At 38.8% G+C, this 22,564-nt stretch overlaps 1 protein-coding gene across 3 annotated transcripts in view; it reads right to left on the reverse strand.

Annotated features, from left to right (window-relative positions):
• Positions 1-1,287: 1,287 nt before the first annotated feature.
• LOC102942017 (MDM2 binding protein) overlaps positions 1,288-22,564 on the reverse strand; it is a 60,482-nt gene continuing 39,205 nt past the window's right edge. For all 3 annotated transcript variants that reach the window (XM_037892073.2, XM_037892074.2, XM_037892072.2), the window contains 6 exons: positions 12,646-12,741; positions 10,317-10,583; positions 8,798-9,047; positions 5,883-5,996; positions 3,305-3,370; positions 1,288-1,664 (listed from right to left, as the gene is read on the reverse strand). In XM_037892073.2, the coding sequence (XP_037748001.1) occupies positions 1,629-1,664; positions 3,305-3,370; positions 5,883-5,996; positions 8,798-9,047; positions 10,317-10,583; positions 12,646-12,741 (829 nt within the window). In that variant the 3' untranslated portion in view covers positions 1,288-1,628. The remainder of the gene's footprint in view (positions 1,665-3,304; positions 3,371-5,882; positions 5,997-8,797; positions 9,048-10,316; positions 10,584-12,645; positions 12,742-22,564) is intronic.

Raw genomic sequence — 22,564 nt, forward strand, 5'->3', positions numbered from 1 at the left:
CCCATTATTACTGCGTACATCATGGTAGCACCTAAAGACCCATGATAGCAGGCAGTGTACAAACAACCCCCCCCCCCCCCCACTCCCTTCTTCAGCTCAGAGTTTGCCATCTACTTTAAATGATTTAGGCCTGGGTTTTCAAAAGGAGCCTACGGGAATTAAACACCTCAATGCCAATTGGATACCAACTCCTTAGAGCTTGTCTACACAGAGACATTGTGCTGCTTTTCTACCAGTATAGTTAAGGCAGTACAAAGACCCTACAGTGGGTACACTCTATATGGTATGGATGTACCTAGACCAGTGTAGCTTTTTGCTGGAAAGTCTGCGCTACAGGTTTTGTACCAATACAACTATCCCCATTAGGGGAGTGATTTTAATTCCAAAATAATTACAAGTGCCACATCCCCCACTGTGGATTCAGTTATATCAGTGTAAAGATACCTAGGACTGATAGCACCAATTCCCCTTCCCTACACGAATAACTATACTGGTGTAAGGAACTTTTAATTTAAAGGTGTTTGTAACATAGGTCAGGATTTTCTTTTCTTTTAACTTATTTGTAAATCTGACAGTGCCACTTTAAAGCAGCACTGGTCAGTTCATTTTCAGATAAAATGGTTCTTGTTCTGTTTAGGAAGCCACTGCTCTCAATTTCACAGCTCTCTTTAGATCAATGGTACTTTAGGACTCGTTTTTTTACAGTGTGAAAATGCATCTCATCAAAGGGATTCTAGGAATAGGTTTAACATATCAAATTGTTACAAGAGAACCATATGAAATGAGAACTGATACTGGAAACCCATGAGATTAAAAGACATAATCCAGAATAAGGGTGCTTGTACTAAGATTTTACAAGCCGTTTTACTGAAGGTTCCTTTTTTTTATTATTGCTTTGCAGGGCAAATTCTATGGAAAGTTGTGTCTGCTTTAAAAAAAATAAATAAATAAATAAATAAAAATCAAAACCATAAAAAAACTGCTGTAAATGGCATGTTTGGTTTTGGGTTCATTCAAACCAAATTCATTTTGGGTTCATTTGGGTTTATGTTTTACGTTAAGAGTGGAGAGGTTAGTGTGCCTTCAACCCTAACCATAATTATATTAATCTGCAGAACAATAAGGAATTATAGCTAGTTAAATTATAAAATGTGAAAGGAGTTTTACTGCATTGTAAACCTTTCCAGTTAACTTATTTGAAGAACAAAAAAGTAGTCATATATGGAACAACTGTCTTTTCTTAAAGACTGTGAAAAAAGAAGAAATAAAATAGTCTTGTTACTACAATCAAATTTGGATTTTTTTTATTACATCTAAAATAAAATCTGTACAACACATATAAAAATGTTTCTGAAAATCTAAGTCATAGTCCTTTAGATAATTAAATAGGCATATAGTATAAAATGCAATGTTCATTACAGATTTTTTTTTAATAAAAACTCAATATAAAATATCTAAAGGCCACAACACAGTATTGGATTTGGGAATTAAGTCTATGAACCAAGTTTTAAGTTCTTTTTTTTGTTCCCATTACTTGGCTTTATACTTTTGTTGTAATGCACTGTGCTTTCTCTATGAAGTTGGAGAAGAGGTTGTAAACTCCATTCATATGTAATGATTCATCATCATTACTTGTTAGCCTTTTCCAAAACCCATTCAATCACCTATACAAATAAAGGAGAAATCAGATTTTCAAAGTTGGTTTAATTTCAAGAACAAAAACCAAACTTCTGCAATATTAGAGATTGAGCAAGTATAACCAAAAAGTTTACTGTGACAGAAGTTTTAATAGGCAATGTTTTCACCAAAAAGAAGTCAATGTGTTCAGTATATGAAGCAGATACAGTCATTAACATACAACTGTTCGAATTTTTCACTCCTAAATAATTTCTTGCATTTAAAAAGGGCACTTTTTTAGGCTCAAAAGTTGACATACTATACTCCAATCTCTCCGTGCACTGGTAACAAAGTACACCCTCAATTCTAAATATCCAGTGTTATCCTTTTGAACAATTTCCTGCTTTATAAACTGAAGAACAAATGTTTTGTTTCATTGCTGGACCTGCATCTGTAGCGGTTGCTATTCCTCAAACTGGGTGGCTGAGCATAAATCCATACTGGTCTATTAGAGAGATTCTGGCCCACTAAAAGGCCCTGTAAGTTGTTGTTGCAGAGCAGGAGAGGCAGCATGGTCTAGCAGACAGAAAATCCTGAACTCTAATGCCTGGTTCCATCATTGACTTACAATGAGATCTATTTCCCAGTCTGGGAAAATGGAGAGAATACCTCCCCCTTTCCTCACAGATGAGTTTAGGAGCATTAGCGTGTAGACTACTGCTAGAAATCAGAGCTGGTATGGAGGTGCAGGGGTACTATGCATGAGTATCCCTGGCTTACCACCTATCCTTTACAATCTGTGTGCTTGGGGGTGGATTTATCCTAGAGGACGATAGGGTGGGGCAAACACTGCGCTCGTAGAATAATCATGGAGAAACTCCATGGTGAGATCTTGCAGTTTTCCACTCAGTTAGCTCCTCCTTCAGCACGGGTTTTGCTATGGGAATGAACCAACCAAATCCTTACATTTTATTTTACAGTATAGAGAGCAAAAATGGCAAAATTCCACAGTGCTGATCATCATTACAAAGTTTATTTAATGAGGTATCCAGGATATGACTCAATGCACTGATAAATTTCTGGATAGGAGTATTTTTTCTCCAAGTACTTTCCCCATCTTAAAATTCACATGAATCTTCCTAAAAAGAACGAGGACTATTTGTGGCACCTTAAAGACTAACAAATTCCTGACACCCAAATGAGCACAGTCAGCATTCTCTCAGGTTTCTATTTATAATTATTCCCAGAGCTTGGATCTACCATTTCTATAATTCTTCCTTTAGAACAACTGTATTTCCTTTTATAACATAATGGTCCCCCTAATAATCCATTAGTACAGAGAGTCCTCTGAGAAACAGAGGATCATGTACACATTTTTCTCACTAATGTGAAAGATAGTTTTGAGTCTTTTCCCTTATTTCAAATTTCTCTCTTTGACAGTGGCCACCCTTATTAAAACAATTTTCATAGCAAGTCAACATCTTCAACTGGAATTTTGCACTGAGGGAACTAACCTCAAAAGAACTCTCACAATACAAACTAGAAAACATAGAGAACACAACAGATGGTCTCCTCTGTTCACCCATTAAAGCCATGGACCAACCCACATTCCAAGACGCAACGGCAGTAGATTTCCCATAGCAGCGTTTGAGGAACACATTTCCAGAACATACAGGAATAGGGTTACCTGTTTAGCATTACTGTTTGCTGTTTTCTTCATTTCATCAAACAGTCCCCTGGAAGTTTTCAGATCCTAAACAGAGAACACATCATTTTATAGAATTGCTGCCAGACAGACTTGAACATACATATACCTCCGCTGGAGCTGATGCTAACATTAAAGTTACCTGTAGGGACTTTCCCTGATTGAGGATCTCCTAGGGCTCCCTAATTGGAAAACTTGATTACGTATTTCTTTTCTGAGACTACCCTCTCTCCTAATCCATTAACAATGGGTTGTGCCTCACTCCGCAGTTACCAAAGGCCATCTAAATTTGTCACTCAAGTTTTGGGATTTAGCCTGTCCCCTGAACGCTTTCAAAGCTACAGAGATGCTCTATATGCTGTTCAAAATTCTTATAGGCCCTGACTGAACATTTAACTATAACCAGGCACTTTTACTGCACTCTTGTAACAAAGGGCAGAGCTCCAAAATAAATGTGACCAGGGGAGGTGAAATTGTGAGAGAGATCAGTCCCGGAAAGGAAAACCACCACCTTTTCTATTTTGGAGTCTGACCCCTCCCAGATGGCATGTAGCAAGCAGGTAGGAATGTAGTAGAAAGGGGAAAAGAGATCTATACTTGTATATTTCCTACACCCTTTAAGGGGAAAATATGGCCTCACCCCCAGTGGCAAACACACAATGCCACAGCACTCGTGTGGCTCTACTGCAGATGTGGGGAAGAACTCAGGGGACCCAAGCACGTTTCACAAGTGAAACATAACTCTCTGCATTCATATGGGCTTTTTAAGGGGTAAGGCCATCAGATTTACAATTACATAGGTCCAGCAGCTACTCCTCCCTTCAGTGTCCTGTGTGGGAAGGAGAGGACCCTATACCCCATCCATCACCTCTCCATAGTCTATAGCCCACTCATCCAGGCTGTTGGTTAAGGATAGAATTTGCCCCTTACTACTCTGTTCCCTAAACCTCTAGGGTAACATTTTCAAAAGTGCCTATGTAATCTAGGAGCCTAAACCACACTGACTTTGAAAGTCACTTAGGCACTTTTGAAAATTTTACCCCAATTACTTCTGAAAACTGAGGGTAGCTGAAAACAGAAGGCTGCCTGGTGAAAAGTGTTGGATTGCCGTGGAGTTCTACAGAAAGTTCACAGGCACTTTGCTGAGCAATGCCATGGAATCTACAGTTCCAGCTACTCGCACAAATTCTCTTCCTTTTCAGCCAATAGCTTTGGAACGGTTGAGAAAGGAAGGACATTACAGCAAGAAGTGAAGATTACAGACTCAGCATGAAGTTTATTGACATCTCCCTCTTCACCTTGTAATCAATGGGCTTTGTCCAGAACAATGAATGTGCTCTTCATTGTCACAAGTGAAACATAATGGTCTCCTAAAACTTTGTATAAGTGAGGGCAAGTTTTTGAAACCTCTGCAATCAGTGTTTAGATTAGATTCTAAAAAGGGAAAGAAAAATACATAAAGTGCTAGAGACAGACTGATTATTACTGCAAGTCAGGTCAAGAGAGGGCTTCTGATGATAAAACAGCATCTTTACTTGTCTCCAGACTGATGATCGGCCCTGTTATCCATTGAGGGAATCCAAATATAAAGTACAAAATAACTGCAGCACCATATAAGGCATTGATAAGACTACTTTTGAAGGTAAGGGCATGTTCAACTGGTATAAATAGCAGTGCATTTACACATCAGATTGGTGTAAGTTGGTAGGGTAATCTGCATCCATTAAATGCCCAAACAGGTGTGCAAAGCATGTGCAATGTATACATAGAGGTGACAGAAGGGGTCCTACATCATCTTCTTGGTTGTTTTTCTTGCTCTATCTCATTGTTCTGTCTCCTCAAGATATGTTACTCCTACACAACAACAACAACTCAGTGCAAGTTACTCTACTTTACCACAGGCACCCAATTACACACTGGGAAAATGGGCCTAATTTACGTCACTGAAATTTCCATATCTTAGAACAGGTCAACATTTGGCCCAGTTCACTTGTCTTGTTGGAGAGGGCAGATGAATTATGAAGAGCAAGCCTTGCTAACCTTTCTTGTGTAGAATAGAAACAACAGATGGTCATGGGTGATTGTGATTTACAACCAGTGGTTGTGATTTACAACAGTAGCTCCAGCTCTGTTGATTTACACTTGTTGACAGCTAACATTTTATTTTCTCAACACCATCACTAGGAAATAGGGATACTGTGAAGTCTGGACCTCATAGAATCAGATTTACCAGTTACATGCAGGGTGATCGGATTCTTGTTCAGTTTTATAATTTTGCTTGCCCTGCATCTTGGAAGCACAAAACATGCGTTCATGTGTCCAACAGCAGACAAACTTAGCTCTGGATCCTCCATCACATGGTCGTGTAGAGCGATTTCCCTTTTACAAGTTTTCAGCAAACAGGATGCAAATAGAGCTAAAAATATATTTTTCAAAAAGTATAATATTTGGAGCTGTCGATCTCAATCATCATATCCCTTTAAACATGTTAATCCTAGATATAGTTTTGGTGGAGTAACTATGTACAATTGTGAGAGCAAGAGGGGGAAAAAAAAAGTACCTTTAAATAGAACTTGGATATCTCAAACAGACGCTGGCTGCATGATGCAAAGCATTTGTGGTTCTCTGCAATGCCGTGTTTCTTAAGTGTTTTAGCAACCACTTCTGTCAGCATCTTGGAGACAACACAGGCACACTTAGGAATTAGGATCAATTATCACCATGACAAGCTTTCCAATAGCCCACTTTTAAAGAATAAACCCATACATAACTTCTTGCCCTTCTGACCCAAAGATTAATTTTAGGGAGGCAGCTTGGTGACTTGAACAGAGTATGGGACTGGGAGACAGGAAATCTTCAGTTCTAGCCTTGACTCTGCCACTAGTTCATTTTGCAGCTTAGGGCAAAGTTATTTAACAGTTTCCATTTCCTTCATCTGGAAAATGAAGAGAATACCTACTTCACCTGAGTGCTGAGGATTAATTAACATTTACATAGTGCTTTGAAGATGGAACACTATGTATAGCTGCTAGGCATTATTTAAAATAAAGTGATATATATTGTATTTTCCTGCTTCACATATCCATGAGGGTAATGGAAAATCCTCATTTTCATATTTTTCACAGATTCATAGGGTTTAAGGCCAGAAGGGACTATTAAATCTTCTAGTCTCACCCCCTGTACATCACAGGCCATTAAATTTCACACAGTTACCCCTGTGTGGAGCCCAACAACTTGTGTTTGAGAAAGGCATCCAGTCTTGACAACAAGATACAAAGAATCCACCACTTCCCATTAGTTTGTTCCAATAACTGACCACCCTCGCTGTTGAACATTTGTGTCTTATTTCTAATTTGAATCGGACTGGCTTCAGTTTCCATCCACTGGTTCTTGCCTTTCTCTGCCAGATTAAAAAGCCCTTTAGTAGCCAATATTTTCTCTCCATGACAATACTTACATGTTGTAATCAGGTCTTTCAGTCTGCTTTTTGACAAGCTAGACATATTGACCTCTTTAAGTTTCTCAATGTATGTCATTTTCTCCAGCTCTCAAATAATTTTCTTGGCTCTTTTTGGCCTATTCCCCACTTTTTCAACACGTTTCTTAAAACGGGGACACCAGACCTGTACACAGTATTCTAGTATCTATCTCACCAATGCCAAGATAAAATCACTTTCCTGCTCCTATTTGCTACTCCCCTGTTCATACATCCAAGGACAGCATTAGCTCTTTTGCCACAGCATCACACTGGCAGTTCAGGTTTCAGAGTAGCAGCCGTGTTAGTCTGTATCCGCAAAAAGAACAGGAGTACTTGTGGCACCTTAAGAGACTAACATTTATTTGAGCATAAGCCTGTCCACTATGACACTCAGATCCTTTTTGGAGTCACTGATGTATAGGATATGGTCCCCCATTCCATAGGTCTGCATTCCTTGTTTGTAGATGCAGAACTTTGCATTTGGTTGTATTAAAACACATTTTGATTGAATGGGCCCAGTTTACTAAGCAAATTTTAACAGCATTGATTTTATATATAGTTTCAAGTCATTAATGCAAAAGCTGAGTAATGTTGAGACTTAGACTAATCCCTGTGAAACCCACTGGAGACAGACACCCCCATTTGATGAGGATTCCCCACTGATGACTACCGTGAGCTCCTTCAGTTAGCTTGTTCTTAATGCATTTAATGTGGGCTCTATTCATATTGTATAGTGTTCATTTTTACATTAGAATGTTGAGTGGTAGTAAGTGAAACACCTTACAGAAGTCCAAGTATATTACACTGTTATTACCTTTATCAACTAACCTTGCAATTTCATCAAAGAATGAAATCTGGTTTGTCCATTAAGACCTATTTTCCCTAAAACCATGCTGACTGGCCTTAATAATAACCCCATCCTTTATTTTTTATGTATTGAATTCCATATCAGGTTTTCCATTTTCTTGCCTTGGATTGACGTCAGGCTAACCAGCCTATAGTTATCCAGGTCATCCATTGCTGATTTTGAATACTGGTACATTAGCACTCTTTCAGCACCTCAGTAATTTGCCTGCCCAGCTTCCCTTCTGGCAAACAGATTTGAGGGAGACAAGGAGGCTGAGCGCCCCAGCTCTCTTCTTGCCCCACATCCTTGGCAGCCTAGTTATCTCTCTGGCAACTAAGAGGTAGGGGAAGCGATGGAAAACTGGGGTGCTCACCCTTCAGCAGTCAGCTGGGAAGGCTTGTCAATTTCATTTTCTGCAGGCAGAAACCCAAAAGGCTACATTTTGGTTCTTCCAAGATGGAATTTTCCTGGAAATCCCTTTCTATGAAAAATTCCATGTTTTTAACTTTTCATTGCCATTTGGGATGAAAAAAATTTTTTTTTCCAGAGTAAAATTTTTTCACAGGAACAGCTTTCCATTTCCAGATGGCTCTAGATACAAGCACATCATCCTGCTTCTTTCCAAATACAGAAGAGAAATATTTACTGAACACTTCTTCCTTTTCTCCATCTTTAACAATAACACTATCTCCTTCTAGTAACTGGCCTATATCATTGCTAGGATTTTTGTTCCTGATATTCCCCACCCCAAAATCTTGTTATTGTTCTTAACTCTACCAACCATGGACCCTTCCCCGATATCTGGCTTCCCTTATCAATTTTCTATATTTCATAACTTCTAATTTATATTCATTTCTATTTCCCCTTTTTCACATCTGTTATCTATTGCTGTTTGTCTCTTTCTCTTTCTTTGTTTCTTGGGCACTCTACTGTGTGTACTAAGTTCTTTTCTGACAGTCCTGCAAGCCTTACTTATGCAAAACTTCTCTTGATTTCTACAAATTTCCCTTGAGCAGAACTAAATAATAAAGATTTGGGGACTGGTCCCATGTTTTGAAAGAGGCTAAAAATGGGGAATCTTCCCCTTTTGGGAAGGGGCAGGTATCAGGGGGGTGGGGGAAGACAAATATAAATATATAGATATATTTACCCGTATATGTTTCTGAGATCTTGATTCCTTAACTGGCTTTGAAGTTTCTGACTCTTGCACACATCTCTGACTTGCTGGGCCAGCCTCTGCAGTTACTTTGTTGGTCTGACCACTAGGCTGCTTAACAGATACAGATTTTAGAGACAATGATCTGCCTGGCTGTTGTCTTGTGACACCTACTGAATGGTGACCCACACTACTTCCGCTTGCCTGAGACAGGAGAGAATCTGTGCTTTCAGTTTTTATTAGTCTGGAGGAAAAAAATTTAAAAAATCAGATAAGTGTTTATCATTTTGCTGGTTTTGTCTCAACTATAAATGGCTACTATAACTGCTTAAAATATTAAAGATATGCAGTACATTCAAACAAATGGAGGCTGAAAATGGTGAGCAGTGACAAACTATTAACAGAATTTCTTTCCTACTAAGTGAGGAAGACTCTCTTCCCTTACCTACAACAGATTTGTTCTCCGACAGTTAAACCAGAACAGAGTGAAGGAGTCTTTTGTATAGCAGATGCTACAGAAAAACCAGAGTTTGGAACAAATCACAGAGGAGGACAGAGGAGACGCATGCAAATTAAAGGTGGACACAAAAACTGCAGGAATTTCTTCCCTCTGCCCCCATCCCAATTGAAAAAACATCCTTGTTTGACACATTCTCCCATGTGGAGCCTCTCCCTGTTAAGCCAGTAAAAATGAAGACGAATAGGCCTGCCAAGTCACCAAGTCCAGTGTTTTATTCTTCTCATGAATCTAGACCAAGACAGGGTCAAGAAGAGAATGCTTGAAACTCCTAAGGTAAGGGCTCAATCCAGTGAAATGGAGAACAACCACAATTCCACTTCTTACTATTTATACAGAACACCAGAACCTAGCAGCATCTTTGCTGAGGAAGTATATTAAAATCCCCACTGGACACAATCCCTGCTTGAAGAGCAGGTGTGCGACAACAAGAGTGTAACTAACAATTGGGAGGACAGGATGGGAAGAATTACAGTAATAAGATCACACAATTGTTCAGCTGTGACATATGCACTCGCTGATGATTTTACATTGATGCAAATGATATAAAAATGCTTCTTGTGGGGGATTCTAAAAAACTGGGTTTTTTAAAGGATTTGAATGAGGAGAGGGTGAGGGCTGGGTGAACTGGAACTTCAGTGGGTCTTCTCTACTTAAACTGTGAGCTCTATTGGCCGTGGTCTGTATTATTCCAGGTTTGTACAGTCACCAGCACAATGTGCTGAGGGCTCTCAGTGCAATTGCAAAACAAATAACAATTTCAGTGGCTACTAAGCGCATTTTGGCACCTCTCAAGAGGCACTCAGCACCTTGCAGGATGCAGCCCTCAATTTCTTAAATTAAAATGCCTTAGGTTTATGGTTTTAATGCATCTAATATAGTCAATGGGAGGTCACACTTGAGAAACAGCAAACTGATAGAAGAGGGATTAAACATTTAAATAGATAGATGCTTTAAAAAAAATCTTAATTTTTTAAATTTTACTTAGTGCATTACCTCTTGTTGGAATGAAAGCAATCGAAGTCTTTTGATCTGCGTTTTAGCCTTGATGCTTCTGTTCTGAGTTCACTTTGTAAAGATTCCCCATCTGGGACACTCCCAGGCTCTGACAAAACTGCAGGAGATGGAAGAGGGCTCAAGACACATGGTACAGGACAGCACTCTTTAGTACACGTAGTCTGCGTTTCATAGCGAATTAGACGAGTCTGAAGTTCAGCAAATTTCACATCTCTCTCTAAAGCTTTTCTGTTATCTAGACAGTATCTAAAATTGAAATAGGAAAAAAAAAAAAAACACCACAAAACCAATGACCATTGTAACAGAGCTGGGGAATTTTTTCCCATTAGAAAAACTGAATAACCATGCTTAAGTTTAACTATGGAAATGTCTGCAGTGCCTCTTTACTTGAATTACTAGATTGCCCTTGACAACTGCGTTGAATGACCTAACAAACTAGCTTACGTGAGAGACACTCTCATGGATTCTGCTACATTCAAGTCAACAAGATGAAGTTGGGTTACATATTTAATAGGGGCCAAATCCCACTATCCTTACTCGGTTCTCTCTCAGGTGAAATTTCCATTCAAGTCAACAGAAAGTTTACTTGAATTATTGAATGCAAGATTTGGCATTATGGAAGTCTTGTTTCTCCCTTTAGCACATACTGGGATGTTGACAATAGAGCGTGTTTCTCTTATAAATATAATCAGGCTCTTGTTAAATATTTAAAGTTATCAGATCCTTTGCTTTATATTTTATTGAAAGCTTCCTGCCATGTGACAGACATTTGCATTCTAGTAATGCATTAAGCTACGTGACTTTCAGATACAAGAAGGATTGTATTAGAATCTATACAGTATAGATCTCATAGAGAAAACATCTCCACCCACATCAGGTACTCTTTTTCAGAGTGCAAGGATTAAGATTAGGGGCAAGAAAAATCATGTTCAAGCAAAATTGGCAACACAACCTGAGCAGTATACTTCAGTTCCTTTCCTCGAACCCTTTTTACTCACCTCCTCCAAACTACAGTATTTTAAGTGAGCTTTCAGACTTTTATGAAAGTCTATTTCTATCTACTCTATCTCAGGTATTTCTAGGGAGCCCATCGCTCTGTTAACTAGGTCCATGTTATTCTTTCTCCTCCTCTCACCCACACCTCAAGTGCTCTTCTTGAAGACATCCATAAAGCGCCAATACGGGGTGATAAAATTATACCACATAAATCTATAGTGCTAAATCACTGAAATTTGGTCATCAGATTAGGATGCAAAACTGATGGTTTATTGTTTAGCCCTTTCCTGTATTTTAGGATGTTTATTCTTCCTAAGAGATGTATAAAGTCACATGTGTAAAAAAAAAGCAAACAAAAAAATGGGGTTTTGTGCTGAGGTGCAGGGCTGTGTGTGTTTGGAGTCATTGTGTGTGCAGTTTGTTTTGTTGTGTGGGTGGTTATGTTGACTTGTGTGTGAAATTTTTGCATGCAAATAATCTGTAGAGGAAGGGTGATGTGTTCTCATAGCTAATTCAACCAAATTGCCAAGAACACTTGGCATGGCACAGATCCTTACTGTAGCTGTACACCACACAGGTGTAATCTGTAAAGTCAACATGGCTGAGAATTTAAAATTGGACAGTAACAGACTGTGATGATTCAACCTGGTGATGTTCTGAACAAGAAGAGCTTTCAACCATGCTTGCAGCTGTTTCTGTCGTTTCATACTGATTCAACAGACATGCTAAACTTCAGAGTGACACACACACTGACATTCCTGGAATATTATATAGATACATACAGCAATCTTTACCACAAATTTCATTTACATTAAAAATATTGTTATAAACATATCTCATGACTATTCAGTTGAAAATGTCTATGATTTGATTTGAAGTAAAACCATATTTTAATTTAGACATTTAACTATGCAAATGAAGCATCTCTCTCAGAAGCTACAGGCCTGAATATAGATGCAGCAAAGTTAAAGCAGTACAACTTGTGTGTGTATAGACAAGGCCAAAGTCACATTCTTCATGATCATCAAGCAGACAGGAGTATAGCACTTGATACCAGTCCAGAAAGTGAGGGTAAAGAAAACAGAAGAGGTTGTGGGTTTCTGGTTTTTTTGGGGTGGGGTGTGGAGGGAACCAAAAACATGTTATGTTCAGGACTAAAACCATTTAGTAAATGTCCGAAACATATTTGTAAATCTACTTCTCTATAAATAGTATCCAGGTTGCATAAAGTGGGTCCCACCTATAACTTCGGTTTTATGCTAGATGACAGCATTGAGAAAACAATCACATCAAGCAGTGCAAGGAAACTTACTCAAGCCCATGATAATGGCACCCAGCTGCTTTTTCAAAAGACAGACCTCCCAGCTTCAGTGGAGTAAGCTCTGGTGTCAGAAGAAAAGCATTTTCACTAAAAGAAAAGAGTATGTATTTTAAATTAGATCTATACGTTAGTATCAAAATTGCCATTTGGTTTAGTGAGCACTTTGATTGAAGCCCAATACGAAGCTGTGTATTGCGATCTCTAACACTGTAACTGACCTGTGCGTAAGAGTCACTAAATTAAAAAGCTATTTCAAAGGTTAGTACTGCAAGCACAGCCAACTACAAATTAAAACCTTTTTCTGGGCAGACTAGATGCTACACTGTACGTACAAAAGCTTACAAATGGAAAAGAATTACGTTAGGAATTCATGTACATTTATATCTACCTTCTAATGCAGTACAAACTATGGACAGGCAACCTACTGCTACCAATGCACAACCTTCAAGTATGAAGCTGATATGCTGGTATGCAAATATCAATTGAAAATACAGGAAACTATTACAATGACTTGTGAGATACTTCCTCATTAAGAATATGCAATGTGAAAACATTTCACGTTAGTATATTGCAAAATGTTGATATTTGCCATTTTTGCCTCAGACTAAATAGCTTCAGCATTTCTGAAAAAATATGTTTGACCATGCAAAACCAATACAAATATCTTTTAATATGTTGTCATTTTGTAGCTTTGACCAATCACCACCATGTTAAGATGCTGAAATTAACTTAAAACGGTAAAAACTAGTCAGAGTCATGTTGCAGCTCATCATAACTGATGCAGAATCCATGATAGTGTACTATATCAACTGAACTGTGAGCCCCAAACTCATGGTGCAGCTCTGCAGCAAGGCTTATGTGCAACGGTGTGATAATTTTGGAACTGTTAAATACTACGCACTCTGCAATTGAGAGGCACCTTCTTTGAATGTCTTCTGAAGGATGACACTATTGCTGGCTGAATTATATTTCTCTGTACTTGTCAATCAAAGGACAAACTCGTGTACCAACTGGAGCACAAAAGTAGCTGACCTCTCTATACTACAATCACCGGGCTTTGGATAATATTCTGAGGATTTCACTGTGGCTATTTCTGACCGAAGGACTGAAGTGGCATTATACAAAACCACATGTTCATCAGGCTCAGTCACCAGAGCAACATCCACAAATCATATGGATGACTTAAGTTCCTTCTTCAGATTACCCCTGTCAGAGGACCCTCATAAGCCATCTCCTGAGTGAATATCCAAAGCTATGGAAGAAAGAAGTGGACTAGCAAGAAGTACTGAAGACAAAATCCACAAGCCAATCCTTGCCTCTGCAATGAAGAGGGATGAATGTTACAGTTCTTACCAATCATGTCATCAACAACATGACAAACCCATTTGATTCTGAATCACATCCAGAGGTGCTTATCAACGTATCTACGGGACTGCATGTAACATCAGATGTACAAGAGTCTCTACTGAAAATAGTAGATGTTGGTGAAGAACAAGCAGAGTGATTTCTGAGCAGCGCAATTGATTCTGATGGGACATGTAACTTCTTCAGCCCAGTCAAGAAAACTGGAATCAAAACATTTGCTGACATGGCCAAAAATATAAATTTAGCAAGGGAGGGACAATCACAGCTATCAGTCCAGAAACTGTTTTCCACAGAGCCCTGTCCTTAGCAAGATTCAGAGATGATGTTTCAATGCAACTCTTCTTAGTCTCCCACAGGGCCTGTGCTTAAGTCCCTCTTCCATGCCAAAGGAACAATGAGAAGAACAAACGAAGCTGAATTAGGGCATCAGCTGGAAGCTCGAGCTGAAAGAATCCATGAGCTAAAAGGCACAACAAAGAAACCACGGTGTACATCAGAGATGCCATGACTGACATACCTGGAACATTCCCGAAGGCAGCACAAAAAGTTATTGATTGTTCTGGAGAGACCAGATACAAAACCTTTTAGGTTGTGTGAGCAGCTGAAAAGACAGCTGCTAGAAGTCCTTATCAAGAGGTCAGACACCTGGTGGGCGAAGGCAGAAGGTAAGAATGAGGTGGAATGCAAACCAGAGACATGGTTCCCTCTCTTTCTCCCTAGCACAGCTGAATATGGTTAGCATTGAGAGAAGTGACCGTGTTACAGTGAATTCTTTGCCCTGTGGCTCCCAGTTAGGAGATAGTCTTCTGTCTGTGAGACTTGGCATTTACTCCCCATACACCCCCAAGGACTTCCCCCAAACCAGAGAGGAAATGGGGTTGTGAGGACAGTAAAAGAGCATAAACTTGGGGTGGGCAGGATAATGGATAGGGGAAAGGGAGCTTATACTGGAGGGAATAGATGTGATACTTAAAATATGGGTCCCTCTACTATTTACTCCACTCTACTCTGGTGTGTTTAAACCCCTCTCCTCTAGTATGCAAGACTACAGTGAGATAGCCTGTCTCTCAAAACATTAAAATTAAATCATTGCAAGCTGAGGCAGACTGGAAGAAAGCCTGATAACATTAATCAATGTGAAATTTTAAATCACTTTCCAAGAAGCACTGTCTAGCTTTTTATGTATCTGTTTTGCACAGCAGAACACATATTTAGTTCATGGTACATCGAACTATCAAACCTATGAACATTCTAGGATCTGATACTTGTGTACATGAGAACATAATTAGATACCCGATTCGTGTATGTTTACTATAGTACAATCATTTTCTATGCAGTCAGTTATAATGCTATATGACAAACATTTGTAATATGTTTCAGTAAATTAGTATTCCAAGTAGAGCATGCTACTATAATAACAGAGGTCATTATAAAATAAACAGGTATGTACATGAATGCTAAGATTCCAAGTTTATATCCAAGACAGCTTAGTAATTAATTTTTTTAGAAGAAAAATAGTTCAGAGAATATTTTAGCCAATAGCTAACCTCTACATAAACTGTCTGACAACTTAATATAACAACACTGCATGGAAATTTTAGATTGTAAGATCTTTAAGGCACAACCCACTTGTTCCTATGTATCTGTACACTGTTCAGCACAGTGATCCCATTCCTGATTGGATCCTTTGAGTGCTACGGTAAAATAAATATTAAAACAACAGTGAGGGGTTTAAACATTGTAGAAATATTGGTAAGCCTACACCTGATTCTGTATATATAACCAGGATACAGATCACCAAGTCATCACAGTGAAGAGAGCTTTCTAGACGACATGAAACCTCCACACGCCTTGTGAGATTCATTACTTTTAATCTTAAGAGCTGCTTTACGGGCAACACAATTTTCTATAACTATTTATAGTTTTATTCACACAATATAGAGGGATGTAGTTATAAAATTCAATGGACTGAACAAATGTTTATTCCTCTTAAGAGAGGTACATAAATCTACATTAATATGAGAGTTTCAGTAGATGTTTAGATCTAAACTATTTGTATATTCTAACAGCAAGTGACTAGAATCACAATGCCCCCGGTATCACAGAGCCAACTCTATGCATTAAGAGTATTCTCCTGTAATATGCCAAGATAGCAAAGATAATTAGGAGGGGAAGACCATCAGGGAACAAGGGGAAGAGGTATACCGGAGAGGTGACTGGGAGAAACAAAGCAGGCTAGTGAACAGGAAAAGAGTAGGATGCAGCCATGGACCAGTAGAAGACCAGATGTAGAGGCAACATATCTGTATGACATTACTTTTGTATGCTGCTATTATGGTGCTGTTCTGTGCATGTACCCTTCATCTCCATGCTGCTCTATATCTTCTAGAGGGGAACAGTGCTACACTTTACATTCAAAAGTAGGGAGTTTAAAATAAAAAGTATGATAGAATGATTCAAGTTTATAGGAAAACATCTCTGTTAAATTTTAATGAAGTAGCTTGTGGTTTTTACTGGTTATTGGAAACCTATCAGTTTTTAAAAGAGCAAGCAAAACCTAAAATAACAGGAATCCTATTTATTTTTAAAGGGAGTTTCAAAGTGCTCTTTTATGCTAATGTAGTTAAAATAAATACTCTGTTTACCACAGGGGACCTCTGCTGCTTCTTTGTGTTTGTGTTTCATGAGAGTTTAATCAGCAACAGCTCCATGGGGTACTGTCTCTATGTACTAGTAGCATGGACTGCTGGAGCTCCTGTGCCATGATAATGTTTAGTGAGGACTAGTGATGCACCAACACAGTTAAGGCTGCTACTCCCTCCTCCCCCCTTTTTTTAATTAACAAAAGCAAACCAATTAAATTGTATTTTAATAGCAGTGGGGGAAACGTGCAGGCTGAAGAGTGCCAAACGTAAATAAAAAGTATGCTCCTGCTGTCCTTATGGGGGCATGATTCCCATTGAATTCAATGGAGGTTGAGAGTGCTCTTGTTCAGGACAATTATGATTCATATAAAAAAGGCAAAGAGTTATATGCTGCCTAACGAAAATGTAAAATATGCGCATCATTCCTGTTCTTGCATTCTTCTTCTTCAATACATACAGCAAGATTAACCCAAATTTAAACTGGAAAAGAATAGAGCAATTGTTTACATGAAAAAGCAAATATGGGAAGTCTTTGGGCCAATTTTGAAAATTTGGCAACTTCAGCCAGGTACCTAAATGAGAGCTGAGCTTCTTTCTCGGCAGCAGTTCGGCAGCGACGCTTCTTGCCACTGCCACGTCTCGGCGGCAGGGTGTCTGGTGCCCGCCACAGTCTTCTGGGAATAGGAATATGCTATTCCCACAGATAGGTTGGGAGCCACTGGGCTAGTGATTTTTTTGAAAGCTGCGTTTATATGTTAATTTATCATCTCTATTGCAAACGCACTATAGAAATCAGTAATGTTTCAGAATGATCATAGTTTGTCTGTAATAAGAAACAGACAGCTATGACAAAGATTCATCCCCGCAGTATCTTAAAAGAAAAGGAAGTTATGCACTGGAAAGAAAAGGCTGCCCTGGCCATACTGTAGTTCTCTCACCTACTTTCATATGTGGGGAACCTACACTTTTTTAAAACGCTAAAGGTATTAGCCATTACACATAAATAATTTTTTCCTGATATTCTCCTTTGTCAGTGTAAATGCTCCTATAAGTTTCTCTTCTTTTCAATATCTCCCATGCCTCTATGAACTCGCTATCACTTCTTCACGGTTACTTTCAATCTGAGCAAAGTTCTTCCAGTAATTAGGTGATTAGAGTTGAATAAAATATTTCAAATTGGGTCTTAAATTTTTAACTTATGTCCAAATGTCTGACGATTTTTACCTCTCATCTCGCATATACACTTCATAGCAGTTGGGTTATCTCCACGGATTGTATTCAGTATCACCCAAGTATTTTCCTGAGCTTTAAGTTTTTATGTTCTCAACTTGAGAGTTCTATTTAGTTTATAGATGGCCTTCCACTGAACTACACAAGTTACTTATCCCAGAGGCAAGAAGTTGCTTCCTCCCCAATCTGTGACATTTTACTGAAGATCCTATTAAGTATTCAGTAATACCAACTTCATCTCTCATTGAGTTTCATTGTCTTGTCTCTCAGTAGCCCCTACAGTCTTTCCAGCATGTTTGTACAGAAGCATATGTTGTTTATCATTACTTTCCTTCGTATTAAACTTTCAAGGTTTGGGGTTTTTTTTAAGCTTGTAAATAGAAATTCTTTCAATATTAAATTATGCCCTGAACTTCATCATCTAGCCGCATAGCAGGAATAAAATGTCCAACAAGGACACACAACCTGTGTATACACATTAAGTTTTCACTGCAAACTGGCATCAGAATTCTATATTCATATCCTGAAGGACATCCCAGTGCAATAATCAAGCAGGCATCTTGAGATGAAGCAAAGCTTAAAAGATGGGAACTACTTTGCAATTTTCTGAGCCATACACAACTATAAATCTACCTTCGAGCCAGTTCATCTGCCTGGCACAGAGTCCCAAAGCCAGAGGGCATCTGAGGAGGAAAAGGTTTCCTCAGTTGGAAAGTCAGAAAGCCCTATACACACACAAAATACATATAGGTGGGAAAAAAAGCCTTTCATGATTGATGCTGTGTATACTGCAATGCAATTCAATAAGAAACACACAAATTTTTTTAATTTAAACCTAGATGGGAGAAGATTTTGTTTATATATATATATATATATATAAATAAAAGGATTAATAAGTAAATTCCAGTTACATTCATTTTTTTGAGTTCTATTATTTTCACACCCATGGTTGCCCACACCGATCCACTCCATACCTCCCATCTGTCTTATTTTCTCCTAATACAGGAAAGAATGTAAATATTGGAGAAGTTCATGGAGGCAGTGGGGCCCTGTAGACAGGGCACAGGACAGGTAGACAGGAAATATGGGTTCTATTCTTGGCTCATCCACTAACTTTGCTCTCTGTGACCGTGAGCAACTCACAACCTCTCCCTAAATCAGTTCATCATCTGAGATGACACTTACCTACTTTGCATGCACTCAGACCTATGGATGAGCAGCATTTTGTAAGTACTAGCTATCACAGGAGGACTGGGTAAACTTCAAACCATTCCTGCCACTTGCATTTCCTGCATAAGGTTTTGCTGCACTGTGCTCCAAGAGAGAGAAAAGTTTAGTGATTAGAGCTAGAACTGGTCAGTAATTTTCCAATTAACTGTTCTTTTGTTGGAAAAATACCAATTTGTCAAAACCAAAAGAGTTTACAGTAAGGGTCAGTTGTGACGGTTGTCACGACTCAAATAAGTTTTGCCATTTTCAAAATGAAAAGTTTTGTTTGTTGTTCCATTATCTCCATTTTACAGATGAGGAATTGATGACAGAATAGAGGAGAAAGAAAAGGAGGGGGGAAAGGGGGAAACAAGAGAAAAAGAAGACACGAGAAAACTAAAGAGGAAGAAAAATCTAAGCTAAAATGTTAAATATGTACTTATTCACCTATTAGTTTTGTTTCTGTTTTTTTAAAGCTAGAATGTGCTGCATGGTGGAGACTTGATAGTCTTGGTAAAGCAAGAGCACAGAACTGCCTGGTCAGCTAGTCAAATTCAATCCTTATTGGTGGTGGCAAAAGCTCATTACGATCGGATGGCTGGTCATCAGTGAATGTGAAACAAAGCCATTCAGTGCAGCTCTTAGCAGGCAACAGCCTGATCCAACTCCTCAGAGTCACCAGACTTCTATTCACTTCAGTGGATCAGGTCAGCCCCCAGTGTCCAAAACTTCAAACATTTACAAATGCCGCCTTTGTTGACCATCTCAGCAGAAAAGCCCGTGTCACTGCTCACCCAGATCAAGAGTCAAGCACACTGGCATGGTGATACAGGAAAGCTTGGTGTGGACAGAGGTTCTCAGTCAATCTTGCATGTTTCACATTTTAAACAAATTGAGGGTGGCGGGAGAGGGTGTTTTGGAAAATCTCCACTGCTGTGCCTCCACTCTCTCTCTCTCTCGGGGACTGAATGGGATGGGGATAATCCGTATATGCCATTATCAGATCTTTCATCCCTCTGGCCAAGAAGCTTAGCCAGTCCTGCTCTAGTATCTTAGACCTCTTGCATTTGTTTTGCACTTCCCACAGTTACCCAAATTCTCTTGTAATGCTCTAAGATTTTCTAGTTACGGTAAAAGCACTTCAAGACAAAGTTTGATCACAACCCTTTGGATTCTACAACTTATTACTACGAGTTAGCTGGAGCAAAATCCCTTCAAATTCAGGGTTTATTGAAGTGTGATTCAAAGCAAGCCATTCAAGCGAATCAAAATACTCCATGGCTATAAAGCAACTCTGGAGGTTTCTCAAAACTGGTGATTAAAAGAACTCTTGTAATGAACAAATTATTCACTTCTCTCTCACACACACTTAATTGGAATGACGCAGTTTTATTTGTAATTTAGCCAAGATCCTGGAGACATCTGCATTGATTAACTAAAAATTTTGTAAAAGTCTCTCATTGTTATGGCTAGTCTTTGTTTTAAATTGTCTACCACTTGTGTGCAATCAGCACATCTTTAAATTAGTTTCCTGAATACAGCAGTTCTAAAACTGCTTTTCCAGCAGTTTACCCCAATGCCACAGAACACTCTGCTTTCATAAACAATTTTACAATGTTATACATGGCGACAGCTATGACAATTTCCTGCCATATCCTTGGGAGACCTTACTGACCCCCCCCCCCCGATTTGTTAAATAAATGGTATATGTATTATTATGGGCCAGGATTGTATGTAACCTCTCAAGAGATGGGGCCGGGAGGGGTGGGGAGAAGATGCGACAGATGGGGATTCAAAAGACTGTATTGAACAATGTGCAAGACAAGAATGGACTACTGGAACAAAAATGTGTAAAGTGGTTTTCCTGAGACATATCTAGTGGGAAGTGAATGCAAATTCCCTACCTCCGATTATGCAAAAACCCAGCCTTTGGAAGCTATGCCCTGAGGAGTGAGCCATTGTCTGCTGGTCACCTGTTACATGAGGACAAGATCAAAGGCCCAAGCTATATAAAGGAAAAGACTATTAATTTCATTGAGTGACCCCTAGTTCTTGTGTTACATGAAGGGCTAAAATAACACTTCCATATTCACTTTCTCCACACCATTCATGATTTTATAGACCTCCATCATATTCCCCCACCCCTTCGTCATCCCTTTTCTAAACTGAACAGTCCCAGTCTTTTTAATCTCTCCTCATATGGAAGCTGTTCCATACCCCTAATCATTTTCGTTGTCATCTTTGCACCTTTTCCAATTCTAATATATCTTTTTTGTGATCGGGAGAGCAGAACTGCACGCAGTATTCAAGGTGTGAGCATATCATGCATTTATATAGTGGCATTATGATATTTTCTATCTTATTATCTATCGCTTTCCTAATGATTCCTAACATACTGTTAGCTTTCTTGACTATTGCTGCACATTGAGCAGAAGTTTTCAGAGAACAATCCATGATGACTCCTGAATGGTAACAGCTAATTTAGACCCCACCATTCTGTATGTATAATTGGGATTCTTTTTTCCAATGTGCATACTTTGCACTTGTCAGCATCGAATTTCATCTGCAATCTTGTCATCCAGTTGCCCAGTTTAGTGAGAACCCTTTGTAGCTCTTCACAGTCAGCAGTGGACTTAACTATCTTGAGTAATTTTGTATCATCTGTAAATTTTGCTACCCTACTGTTCATCACTTTTTCTAGTTCATTTATGACTATATTGAATAACACAGGTCCCAGTACAGATCCTTGGGGGACCCATCCATTGTGAAAATTGATCATTTATTCCTACTCTTTGTTTCCTGTCTTTTAACCAGTTACTGATCTATGAGAGAACCTTCCCTCTTATCCCATGATTGCTTACTTTACTTAAGAGCCTTTGGTAAGGGATCTTGTGAAAAGTTTTCTGAAAGTCCCAGTACACTGTATCGAGTGAATCACCCTTTTCCATACTTGACCACACTGTCAGAGTTCTAATAGATCGGTGAAGCATGACTGCCCTTTACAAAAGCTGTAGTGACTCTTCCCCCTCATATTGAGTTCTTCTATGTATCTGATAACCCTCAGTGTGGGTCATCACTTGTCTGTAGCTGTAAGGGAAAGAATTAAAGCTCACTGGACAGCTTCTGAAGACACTCTCAGTTTCTAGATGCTTTCAAAGTTAGTCCAGAGTCAAAAGGGGCTATCAAACAAAGAACAAATTCCTCATCTTACATCACCACCTTGCCAAAAAAAAAAGTGTATATTTTATATATAAAAAATATACACTTTTTAAATGTGTATACACACACACACACGACAAGAAACAAAACAAGAAAAAGTTCTCTGCAGTAGTTAAAATTAACCATAAAGATAGCAGATCTTGCTTAATGAATTTTCAGGGAGGGCTGGATCTGTGGACAATCCATCCAAAAAAAGGAAAATTTTCAGATAAGCAGCCACAGGTCTCCCCATCTCTCTCAAG

Source organism: Chelonia mydas, chromosome 2 (assembly GCF_015237465.2).
Source record: "Chelonia mydas isolate rCheMyd1 chromosome 2, rCheMyd1.pri.v2, whole genome shotgun sequence".
NCBI classification, from domain to species: Eukaryota; Metazoa; Chordata; order Testudines; family Cheloniidae; genus Chelonia; species Chelonia mydas.